The sequence below is a fragment of the Oncorhynchus nerka genome, linkage group LG2 (assembly GCF_034236695.1).
Source record: "Oncorhynchus nerka isolate Pitt River linkage group LG2, Oner_Uvic_2.0, whole genome shotgun sequence".
Taxonomy (NCBI): domain Eukaryota; kingdom Metazoa; phylum Chordata; class Actinopteri; order Salmoniformes; family Salmonidae; genus Oncorhynchus; species Oncorhynchus nerka.
Window position 1 is genome coordinate 42,838,500 of NC_088397.1, and position 13,270 is coordinate 42,851,769.

General features: G+C 43.9%; 1 protein-coding gene across 1 annotated transcript in view; it reads right to left on the bottom strand.

The window, feature by feature from the left end:
- LOC115135483 (copine-5) overlaps positions 1–13,270 on the bottom strand; it is a 213,797-nt gene that overhangs the window by 150,744 nt on the left and 49,783 nt on the right. The window contains exons 4-6 of the mRNA XM_029670220.2: positions 7,633–7,736; positions 5,680–5,719; positions 1,702–1,778 (exon numbers count right to left, since the gene is read on the bottom strand). Coding sequence (XP_029526080.1) covers positions 1,702–1,778; positions 5,680–5,719; positions 7,633–7,736 — 221 coding nt within the window. The remainder of the gene's footprint in view (positions 1–1,701; positions 1,779–5,679; positions 5,720–7,632; positions 7,737–13,270) is intronic.

Consider the following 13,270-nt stretch of genomic DNA (forward strand, 5'->3'; position numbering starts at 1 on the left):
CAAGAAATGAAGACTCGACCCCTTTGACGTCAACTACTACAGACCAGTATCTTCTTTCTTTCCTTCCCAATACACTTGAGCGTACTATCTATTGCTAACTCTCCCGTTATCTCTCTCAGAATGATCTTCTTGACCCTAACCAGTCAGGTTTCAAGACAACTCACTCAACTGAGACTGCTCTCCTCTGAGTCCCGGAGGCTCTCCACTCTGCCAAAGCTGACACTCTCTACTCTGTTCTCATCCATTAGATACTCCTCTCCACCCTCTCAGGGCTGGGCGTCTCAGGCTCTGCACACTCTTGGATTGCATCCTACCTGGGAGGTCACTCCTACCAGGTGACGTGGAGACATCTCAGCTTGGATATCGGCCCACCTCCTTAAGTTCAACATTGACAAGACAGAGCTGCTCGCTCTGCCGGAGGAGACCTGCCCGCTCCAAGACCTCTCCATCATGGTTGACAACTCCACTGTGTCCGCCTTGTAGGTGTAAAGAACCTTGGCGTGACCCTTGTCAGCACCTTGTAATTCTCTGCAAACATCAAAGCATTGACTAGCTCCTGCACGTTCCTCAAACAGGAACCAGCGCAGGTCCTAATCCAGACATTTGTCTTCTTCCATCTGGACTACAGTATTTCAACCCTGTTGGCTGTGCTCCCTGCTTGTGCCATCAAACCCGGCAACTTATCCAGAATGCTACAGCCCACCTGGTGTTCAACTTCCCAAGTCACCCCACTCCTCAGCAAACTCCACTGGCTTCCAGTTGAAGCTCGCATCCACTACAAGACCATGGTGTTTGCCTACGGAGCAGCATTAGGAACTGCCCTTCCCTACCTTCAGGCTATGCTCAAACCACACCCTAACCCGAGCACTCTGTTCTGCCACATCTGATCTCTTGGCCATTCCACCTCTTCGGGGGGGTCAGCTACCGCTCAGCCCAGTCAATGCTCTTCTCTGTCTTGGCACCCCTAAGGTGGAAGCAGGACAGCAGAGTCCCTGCCCATCGTCCGAAAACGTCTGAAACCCTACCTCTTCAAAGAGTATCTTAAATGAATCCCAAGGTACTATTACTACTAATTGTTGTAATTCTGGTTCAGCGCCTCGCCCCCTTTCTCTAATGACAATATTTGTCGGAATGAGTATAATTTTATTTATTTTTTGTTTCTTTCTCTCTCCTTCTACTTCCCTCTCTGTTTATTTTAAGTAATCTTCTTTTCTCATTATTTTTCCTTTGTATGTCTTTCTGTCCCTTTTCTGTCAACATAGTCTCATTAGAATATGTAAAAAAATTAATTAAAAAGACTCTACAGGAGTAAAACATCCTGTCTATTCTCATTATCACACAATGACAACCAACAGCCTTGAAATGGACACAGCAGTTTTGGGTAACAGCAGGGGGTCCAGGCAGGTAGGTACTTTTCAGGCAGGTACTTCAGCAACATTAGGGGTCCAGAAAAACAATCCCAACTGACACAGGTGGAAAACAAGACTGTGTGACTTTGCCACAACAAGAGCAAAAGGTAACAACAAGCAAATAGCGGGGATCAGAGATTTCAGTACCATGGACAGCGGTGAAACCATACCCCAGAGGTCTGGCGTTCACCACCACAGAACAGTGGACAGCGGCCAACATTTAATCCGTAATGGTCTCATTTAGGACAACAGCAGTTTGAAAAAAAGTTATGATATCATCAGAGAGACTCACCCCAGTGGTTTCTCCAGTCGACTGGCAGGTGACCCCACGATCTCCCCCAGGGTACAGAACACTTGACCCAAGAAGTCCTGAGAGGGGGAGGAGAAGGAGGGAGAGAGAGGGGGGAAGAAGAGACAGGCAGGATGGAGGAGGTGTAGGGTTACAAAAGGGAAACAAGGGGAGAGGGGAAGTAAACAGGGATGAAGGGAGTTGGGGAGAAGATTGGACAAGGTGATAGCGAGAGCGAAAGAAGGGAGGGAGGTAATATACTGAGGTTATTAAAGTGTGTTACATGCATTACAGCTGCGTGTGTTTTCTGTATCTAGCTAAAATATACTATAGCTACAGTACTAAAAGAAAAGGAAAGAGGCAGAGACGTACGTTGAGATCAGAAGGCTTCCAGAGGGCAGGGGAGAGCAGGCAGCAGGGTCAACAACAACAACAACAACAGAACACATCATGTACACACAAACACTACAATACCCAGAACACCTAGCACCACTCAAACCAGGAAGTGTAGCAGGAGAGAATACAGATTAGGTGTCATATAAGAGCTGTAAAAAAAACATCCGGGAGGAATAGAATTCATGAAAATCATGCAATTGGAGATATGCAAATCTTCTCTTTGTATGCAAATGCCTCAAATAATCTGTTAGACTGTTTTGATCCAACAGTCTCCCCAGCGACAGAATGTGAAGATTGTTATCGTCTTATTAGCAGTCAAATAGTAACACGATGATTCATACATCCTGTTTATTCAATTCAAATGCACTAAAGCATTTCATGATCAATTCTAGTCTAGTTGAGGACACAGAAGGTACATTATTCTACAACAGTAGTACAATTACTAATCATCTGCATATAAATGTAAATCCTGCACCAAAGCAGTGGTGGAAAAAGTACCCAATTGTCATACTTGAGTAAAAGTAAAGATACCTTAACAGAAAACGACTCAAGTAAAAGTGAAAGTCATCCAGTAAAATACTACTTGAGTAAAAGTAAAAAAGTATTTGGTTTTAAATATACTTAAGTATCGAAAGTAAATGTAATTACTAAAATATACTCAAAAGTATAAATCACTTCACATTCCTTTTATTAAACAAACCAGATGGGATAATAATATATATATACAGTGGGGCAAAAAAGTATTTAGTCAGCCACCAATTGTGCAAGTTCTCCCACTTAAAAAGATGACAGAGGCCTGTAATTTTCATCATAGGTACACGTTAACTATGACAGACAAAATGAGAAGAAAAAAAATCCAGAAAATCACATTGTAGGATTTTTTATGAATTTATTTGCAAATTATGGTGGAAAATAAGTATTTGGTCAATAACAAAAGTTTATCTCAATACTTTGTTATATACCCTTTGTTGGCAATGACAGAGGTCAAATGTTTTCTGTAAGTCTTCACAAGGTTTTCACACACTGTTGCTGGTATTTTGGCCCATTCCTCCATGCAGATCTCCTCTAGAGCAGTGATGTTTTGGGGCTGTTGCTGGGCAACATGGACTTTCAACTCCCTCCAAAGATTTTATATGGGGTTGAGATCTGGAGACTGGCTAGGACACTCCAGGACCTTGAAATGCTTCTTACGAAGCCACTCCTTCGTTGCCTGGGCAGTGTGTTTGGGATCATTGTCATGCTGAAAGACCCAGCCACGTTTCATCTTCAATGCCCTTGCTGATGGAAGGAGGTTTTCACTCAAAATCTCACGATACATGCCCCATTCATTCTTTCCTTTACACGGATCAGTCGTCCTGGTCCCTTTGCAGAAAAACAGCCCCAAAGCATGATGTTTCCACCCCCATGCTTCACAGTTGGTATGGTGTTCTTTGGATGCAACTCAGCATTCTTTGCTCTCCAAACACAACGAGTTGAGTTTTTACCAAAAAGTTATATTTTGGTTTCATCTGACCATATGACATTCTCCCAATCTGCATCTGGATCATCCAAATGCTCTCTAGCAAACTTCAGACAGGCCTGGACATGTACTGGCTTAAGCAGGGGGACACGTCTGGCACTGCAGGATTTGAGTCCCTGGCGGCGTAGTGTGTTACTGATGGCAGGCTTTGTTACTTTGGTCCCAGCTCTCTGCAAGTCATTCACTAGGTCCCCCCGTGTGGTTCTGAGATTTTTGCTCACCGTTCTTGTGATCATTTGGACCCCACGGGGTGAGATCTTGCGTGGAGCCCCAGATCGAGGGAGATTATCAGTGGTCTTGTATGTCTTCCATTTCCTAATAATTGCTCCCACAGTTGATTTCTTCAAACCAAGCTGCTAACCTATTGCAGATTCAGTCTTCCCAGCCTGGTGCAGGTCTACAATTTTGTTTCTGGTGTCCTTTTACAGCTCTTTGGTCTTGGCCATAGTGGAGTTTGGAGTGTGACTGTTTGAGGTTGTGGACAGGTGTCTTTTATACTGATAACAAGTTCAAACAGGTGCCATTAATACAGGTAACGAGTGGAGGACAGAGGAGCCTCTTAAAGAAGTTACAGGTCTGTGAGAGCCAGAAATCTTGCTCGTTTGTAGGTTTCCACCATAATTTGCAAATAAATTCATTAAAAATCCTACAATGTGATTTTCTGGATTATTAGTGTATTAGTGTATATTAGTGTACCTATGATGAAAATTACAGGCCTCTCTCATCTTTTTAAGTGGGAGAACTTGCACAATTGGTGGCTGACTAAATACTTTTTTGCCCCACTGTGTGTGTGTGTGTGTGTGTGTGTGTGTGTGTGTGTGTGTGTGTGTGTGTGTGTGTGTGTGTGTGTGTGTGTGTGTGTGTGTGTGTGTGTGTGTGTGTGTGTGTGTGTGTGTGTGTGTGTATAAATATATATTAAGGATAGCCAGGAGCACACTCCAACACTCAGACATCATTTACAAGCGAATAATTTGTGTTTAGTTAGTCCGTCAGATCAGAGGCAGTAGGGATGACCAGGGTGGTTGGACCCTTTTCCTGGCCTGCTAAGCATTCAAAATATAAGTACTTTTGGGTGTCAGGGAAAATGTATGGAATAATAAGAACATTATTTTCTTTAGGAATGTGAAGGAAAAGTCGTCAAAAAATGTAAAGAGTAAAGTCAAGTACAGATACCCCCCCCAAAAACTACGTAAGTAGTACTTGAAAGTGTTTTTTACTTAAGTACTTTACACCACTGCACCAAAGCCTACCACCTTTTCCTCCAATGGAGATGTTTCTTTATAATTGCCTAATTGTTATTTTGCACTGGACCAAGGCATACTGAACATACAGAAGGTTTGCCCTACTGTATGGTCACGGAGCCATTGTATGTACTTGTAGTAACAACCACATTGTATGAACAAACAAAAAGGTTCATAACATTTTCATGCTGTATATTTGGATACCTGAATGGTTCTTTGGGGGGGAAAGGGGGGATACCTTGTCAGTTGTCCAACAATGTATTCAAATGAAATGTGTCTTCCTTCCGCATTTAACCCAACCCCTCTGGATCAGAGAGGTGCGGGGGGCTGCCTTAATCGACATCCACGTCTTCGGCGCCCCGGGGCGGGTTAACTGCCTTGCTCAGGGCACAACGGTAGATTTTTACCTTGTCAGCTCGGGGATTCGAGCCAGCAACCTTCTGGTTACTGGCCCAACGCTCTAACCAGTAGGTTTGCATAAATCCATGAAGGTAGTTTGTTGACAGAACATGCAACATGTAGCAGGCACAACTAATCAAACCATGCAACTTCACAATCAGACCAGAGTCATAGATAAGGAGAGTTTGGCCAATCAGAGTGCAGGACTCTCATGTTTCATCTCTCTGGACATTCCATCAGTTGTCCATGATGAGTCCTAGGCTTTTAGCTCTGATCATTTTCTTCAGGAAATTCTGTTAACTTGTATTGATCAATGATAACTTTGAAAAATCAATGGTTTCAAGTCAGTGGTGTTGATTATTGTTGGGAGTATTGGCCAATACCTGTTCATCTGTGTCTGTAGGTCTGAGAGGGTGTGTCACTCACGTGTTTGGACAGGTCTGGGCTTTTAGAGTCCACATCATATCTGGAGGAGAGATAGGTAACACAGGTTACATGTGTGTGTGTGTGTGTGTGAGCGAAAGAGAGAGCGAGAGAGAGAAGGAGAGAGAGAGAAAGGGATCTCTAACGAGGCCTCTGGTAGATGAACTTTCTCCGTGGCTCATTACTGACATCCATATAATCCAGCGTTTCCCAAAACTCTGTGTTCGGGACCCCAAGGCATGCACGTTTCACTTTGTTAACCTAACACTACAAAGCTGATTCAAAATGATCAAAGCTTCATGATTAGTTGATTATTTGTGTAGTGCTAGGCAAAAAAAACTAAACGTGCATGCCTTGGGGTCCCGAGGACCCGAGTTTAGGAAACCCTGATCTAATATTTTCACATCTATCAGTGTACGTGAGTAAATGCTAAGGGGGTCGTATTTCATCTTGGTTATCTATTTCACCTTCCTATTAGTGGGAAGATATCTCACCATTGGAGGCTAGTTGTTCATGGGCCTGATCCCCTGCACGTGAGTGTAAAGGCCTGCACCAAAGCCTGCCACCTTATCCTCCGTTTCTTTAGAACTGCCTAATTGACTTTTGACCCACTGTATTTTGTTGATGCATACACGGGTATAGATGACGTAATGCATGATAGATGAGGCCCGTAACATGTTTTGACTGGTTGTTTCTTAGTGTCTCAAAGCTCAATTTGAGTGGTCCGCAATGCGTTTCTTATTCTCTCTAGCTGTGTTCTGCGTCACTGTGTCACTGTGGAGGGACACTTGAATAAATGTCTCTTAACTCCTTGAACATAGAGACATCAAGGAGAAGGACATCCACTTTGTGAGCCTTGTGAAGATGAAACAGGCCGTGATACAATAGACCACTACAGCCCAGAGTCAGACGAGAGCCGCACATGCTGTAGCATGTGACGCAATACAGATCATGAATCAGGATGACTCAGATTACTAAGGGTCATCACCTCAGAGCAAAAGGGGGTAGCTTCTCATTATGTCCGACTCTGCGTACTTCTACACTATACAAATTGGGGTGATCATATTCGTCTGACAGGGTTGAATTGAACCTCTAATGGGAGGTCCTTGCTCCTCCATTCCCCTCTGTTCTCGCTGGATGGGACTGGCTGAGGATTGAAACCAAAGCCACATGTGTTTTATCTCCCTATGTTTTTATCATAGAAGTCATAGATCACTTTAACTAACTGTTCACAGTTAAACTCCAAAAGAGAAGATTCATAATGTTCTGTGAATATTATATTAGCTCGCCATATTCCATCATCGCCCAGCCATTTGCTGTTATAGTTTTCGTTCCAAAATCCAATCCTAGCCCTTTTATTGCACTACCTCCTCCTGGATACATTATGTGTGAGAGAATGAGACAGCTGTGTGCCAACCACTATCGTGTCTGTCTGATGTTTACTATTCATGACTAAACACCATTCGAAAGGAGAGGAAACCGTCTCTAGGATTCCTCTCGGTGTGAACGTGAGGCCAACAAGGAACAGAATAGTCACTACAGTATAACGGAACGTGTCTTTTTAAAATGTATTTTACCTTTATTTAACTAGGCAAGTCAGTTAAGAACACATTCGTATTTTAAATGATGGCCTAGGAACAGTGGGTTAACTGCCTGTTCAGGGGCAGAATGACAGATTTGAACTTGCAACCTTTCGGGTACTAGTCGGGTACTAGTCCAAAGCTCTAACCACTTGGCTATCCTGCCGCCCCAATATGGTTCTTCATGTTTGCTTTGACAATGTAAGTCCCTACACTTTCCAAGCTAATATAGCCTCTTGAATTGAATGGAAAAACACAGAGAGGGGGAAAGAGAAAGACAGTGATACAGACAGAGAAAGAGAAAGAAAGGGAACAGAGGGAGGGTTGTCATGTGGGGACTCATCAGGGCCATTGTTTAAAAGAAATAATCACTCACAAGTCAAAGCGTAGATTCTGCTTCTCCTCAAAGAAATAGTCCAGGATGTACTTCCTGACAAAGTCTGGGTTTAGGGTGTTGTCAATCACCTCTGTTCTCCCAAACTAGAGAGAAAGAGAGGGGGGGAGCATTATTCAGCATTATACATATCTCTCTCTCTCTCCGACACATACACACCTGTCAGAGAGAGAGACAGAAGAGGGATGATTAGGAGTATCACCCCGTGAATACCAACACATCACACACTCCTGTTGTGTGAGTGTGTTTCCTTGATCCTGTCTCATCTCTTTTCTCCCATTCTAATTACTGAGGCAGAGAACGCCCACTCATCACCTCAACCTACCCTCCAGAGAGAGATAGAGAGAGTGGGAGAGAAGGAGGGGGGGGAGGAGAGGAGAGGAGAGGAAGGAGGGGAAGAGAGGGAGAGAAGAATAGGAAGAGGGAAGAAGAGGGACAAAGAGGGGGAAGGAGAGAGGGCTTGGCGAGAGAGTGTAGAGAGATGAAGGGTGAGAGGGAGGAGAGAGAGAGTGATACAGAGGGGCAGAGTTGGCAAGAGACATGAAAAGACAGAGTACGAGAGCTGGGGTAGAGAAAGAGGCGGAATTAGCACCGGAGACCAGGAAAAGGGAGAGACAGGGAGATGAGAAAAGAGAGAGGGGGAGTAGAGAATAAAGAGAAAGAGAGGGGGAGATGAGAAAAGAGAAAGAGAGGGGGGTGATGGGTGGGGGGTTAAACCCAGTTAATTACTGGGATTCTCACTCCTACATGAACGGCTGCAGATCCAGGAAAAAAGCCAGCAAGCTTGGAAGTCACCCAATCACACACCCCACCTAGTTCCGAAAGAGGACAGTGTGAGTGACATGACACTGTTGGTAAAGCCCATGGAGGAATCCTAAATATAAGGTAGGGGTTACAACCCCTTCTCTAAATATAGCTGCTGTACGATACGGGTTTCAATCATGGAGACTAAGCCAATATGGTAATGGGATTCTCTGACTACACATTTAAACATGTCTGAAACAAAGACTATGTCGCCCAGTAAGGGGTCTGATTCTGATTGCAACTCTCTATGAGGAGATACAGTGGGGTGAAGTACACCCATTGATCTCACATGAATTGAGACTGTAAATAAACTGCTGAAATATGGTTGCTTCGGAGTCAAACTGGGGCAACGTCTGTCTACATCCCTTAACAGGGAGGCAGTGCCGTCTGCAGTGGTCGTGTAAAATGGGCCAATGTCTGTAATGTATGGGTAAACAAGTACAGAGAGACAGCACAGTGGATATATGGTGTATTGGTCAAAAGTAGTGCACTACATTGGGAATGGGGTGCCATTTGGGACACATACTATAAATGTTTTGTAAACTACTGGGGGAAAAAATCACTGTTTCAGTCTGGTTTCTAAAACGGGGCCGACATCTGAAGCCCTTAACAAGTGTACAGCGTGGTGAAACAGCAGCATTATGGTTGTGTGGTGTAGAAACCCAGTAGTTGAATGCGGTAGACTCTAGAGGCTTGTGCCCAGAGGTGGGCTGCAGTTTGTTCACAGCTATTTGTGTTGATCCATGAATTATTCAGACTGAGAAACAGAAAGCGAGAGAGAAAAGTGAGGGGGAGGGAGAGAAATGGAGAGAGAGAGAGAGAGATGGAGGGAGAAGGGAAGGTGTGAGAGAGGAAACCGAGAGAGAGCGACAGAGAAAGACAGAAATAGAGAGGAAGAGAAACCTAGCCTCTCTGATAATGCATGAATAAAACAGCCATTTCCCAACCGTGCTTGCCTGGCTCACACTTCAGAGAAAGCTAGTCATTTTCCGAACAGGGCCAGTTATAAAAGCTGGAGAGGATTGAGGTTAAAACGTCTCCATTCTCTGAAGTTGGAGGACAAGATGTAATAGAGAGGGGCTTCAGTTGTACTATTTAAGGGAGTCCCAAGAGTCAATGTTGCCTACGTATTTGGAGACCAGAAGTGGTTCGAACTTTGAGAAGTCAACAACTTAAATTGGACACATTAGCAAAGTTTACTTGAACTGTTCAGATGCAAATTGTTTTTCATTATGGAAATAAATGACCTTTTTACAAAATACATAGCTGTGGGTTTACAGCTCTAATCTCCTGACGTACAGACTCATTAAATAATAACAATGTGTAATGTGAACAACACCTCCTCATTGGCATTTTTTTTTCCATTGCTATTCCTATCGGAGTAAACAACTGATCTGCCATTTGGGATTCTGTGTGTTTACTTTGTAATTACTCTTGGTGACATTTGCAATCAATGCATCCTCTCTAAATGCAGAGATTAACCTCATTTAGCCTTTATTTAATCATGCAGGATAAAATCCCTTGAGGTTAAGACAGGGGTTCCCAAAATGTGTCACTCGGGGCCCCCCTTCCAGTATTGGGGAACATCCCGAGCCATGTTTATGACACAAACTGTTCTTGATAATTTTATAGGTTTAAAGTTTATTTCCTGCAATTTCTACACATTTTGTTGTGGGGGGGCAAAGAAATGTTTGCAGTTTTAAAGCACATTTTCTTACAATTCTATACATTTGGCCATGCCTAATGTATATTCATGTATTTGAGAGCCTAATGTGTATTCATGTATTTGAGTGCCTAATGTGTATTCATGTATTTGAGTGCCTAATGTGTATTCATGTATTTGAGTGAGAAAATAATGCATACAGTATCTATGGGCAAAAAAAAAATGAAATAGAAAAACCGTTGTCTGACATGGGCTAGTTGATCTGGTCATTTTCTGACAATTTATAAATAGCTCTCGAAGGTATGCAATTACTAACACAACAAGAGGAATTGATGATGCCCTACCCAATTTTCGAAATTGCATTGTGCATTGTGCATTCTACTATTACAACTTTCAAGAGTAGGTTAAAAGCCGGACTTAGTTCATTAAAAAAAGTATAAATATATACTGTATATTATTATTTATTATAATAATTGGAGGGGGTGTATGAGCTTCGATCTAGAGTCTCCTGACAGAGAGATTTGAAGAGCTGCAATATTGTCTTACTGAAACGTGGCTGGATGATGACGGTGGATTCTCCGAGCAGCGGCAGGATCGTTCAGAGTCTTCAGGGAAGTCGAAACGAGTGTTTTTTTTTCATGAATAACAAATGGTGTGCTGCTTCAAGTGTGAAGGAAATATCAAGCTTTTGTTCACCTGATAAAGAATACCTCATAGTAAACTGCAGACCCTTTAATCTACCAGGAGAGTTTTCCCTCCCTTTTCAAGCCAGTGTGCGCAAAATGTTTAAACAGGTTAACAATCAGAGACGAAATAACATGCCTTGTTCTCAAAGCACGCGCTGACCAGCTGGCAAGTGTCTTCACACACATTTTCAATCTCTGGTCCCAGTCTGTAATCCCAACATGTTTCAAGCGGACCACTATTGTCCCTGTTACCAAGAGCCTGCCTAAACAACTATCACCCTGTAGCACTCACATCTGTAACTATGAAGTGCTTTGAAAGGCTGGTCATGACTGTCACGTTCTGACCTTTATTTCCTTTGTTTTGTCATTATTTAGTATGGTCAGGGCGTGAGTTGGGTGGGCAGTCTATGTTTGTTTTTCTATGTTTTGGGGTATTTCTATGTTTCGGCCTAGTATGGTTCTCAATCAGAGGCAGGTGTCATTAGTTGTCTCTGATTGAGAATCATACTTAGGTAGCCTGGGTTTCACTGTGTGTTTGTGGGTGATTGTTCCTGTCTCTGTGTTTTGCACCAGATAGGACTGTTTTTGGTTTTCCACGTTTATTGTTTTGTAGTGTTCATGTTTATCTGTTTTTATTAAACATGAATCAATATAACCACGCTGCGTTTTGGTCCGCCTCTACTTCACCACAGGAAAACCCTTACAATGACACACATCAACACCATCATCCGAGTCACCCTAGACCCACTCCAATTTGCATACCGCCCCAACAGATCCACAGATGACGCAGTCTCAATTGCACTTCACACCTGAAGGGGGAAAAACTACATGACCAAAAGTATGTGGACACCTACTCGTTGAACATCTCATTCCAATTAAATGGCCATTAATATAGAGTTGGTCCCCCCACTTTGCTGCTATAACAGCCTCCACTCTTCTGAGAAGGCTTTCCACTAGATGTTGGAACATTGCTGCAGGGACATGCTTTCATTCACCCACAAGAGCATTAGTGAGGTCGGGCACGGATGTTAGGCGATTAGGCCTGGCTCATAGTCGGCGTTGGGGTTGAGGTCAGGGCTCTATGCAAGCCAAGTTTTTCCACATCAATCTCAACAAACCATTTCTGTATGGGCCTCGCTCGGGGGACGGGGGCATTGACATGCTGAAACAGGAAAGGGCCTTCTCCAAACTGTTGCCACAAAGTTGGAAGCCCAGAATCATCCAGGAAGTCATTGTATTTCCCTTTACTGGAACTAAGGCACCTAGTCTGAATCATGAAAAACAGCCCCAGACCGTTACTCATCCTACATTCTGGCAGGTAGCGTTCTCCAGATGGTGAGGCGTGACTCATCACTCCAAAAAAACACATTTCCATTGCTCCAGAGTCCAATGGCAGCAAGCTTTACAACACTGCAGCCGACGCTTGGCTGATGGTGATCTTAGGCTTGTGTGCGGCTGCTCGGCCATGGAAACCCATTTCATGAAGCCCGATGAACAGTTCTTCTGCTGACTGTTCATCATCCAGAGGCAACCGAGTACAGACGGTTTTTACGTGCTACGCGCCTCAGAACTCAGCGGTCCTGTTCTGTGAGTTTGTGTGGCTCACCACTTCACGGCTATGCCGTTGTTGCTCCTAGATGTTTCCACTTCACAATAACAGCACTTACAGTTGACTGGGGCAGCTCTAGCAAGTCAGAAATTTGAGGAACTGACTTGTTGGAAAGGTGGCATCATATGATGGTGCCACGTTGAAAGTCACTGAGCTCTTCAGTAAGGGCCATTCTACTGCCAATGTTTGTCTATGGAGATTGCATGGCTGTGTGCTCGATTTTACACACCTGTCAGCAATGGGTGAGGCTGAAATAGCCGAATCCACTAACTTGAAGGGGTGTCTACATACTTCTGTAAATATGTGAACTATGTGAAAATGCTGTTTATAGACTACAGCTCAGCATTCAACACCATAGTCCCCTCCAAGCTCATCAACAAGCTAGGGACCCTGGGACTGAAACCCTCCCTCTACAACAATATCCTGTACTTCCTAAAGGCCCGGCCTCAAGTTGTGAGGGTAGGCAACAACACCTCCGCAACGCTGACGCTGAACATGGGGGCCCCTCAGGGTGGTAGGCCTGATCACCAACGTCGATGAGTCAGTCTACAGGGAGGAGGTCAAAGACTTAGCAGTGTGGTTCCAGGACAACAACCTCTCCCTCAACATCAGTAAGATCAAGGAGCTGATTGTGGACTATAGGAGAAAAAAGGGAGAGCAAGCCCCAATCCACATCAAGACGCTAACATGGTCCACACACATCCGAGGAGTCGTGAAGAGGGTAGTGCAGACAGCCCAATACATCACTGATGCTCCTTTTCATCCAGGACCTCTATATCAGGCAGCCAAAAATGGCCACAGAATTGAGCCAACCAACCCATAGACTTTTCACCTTACTACCATCCGGCAAACAGTAAC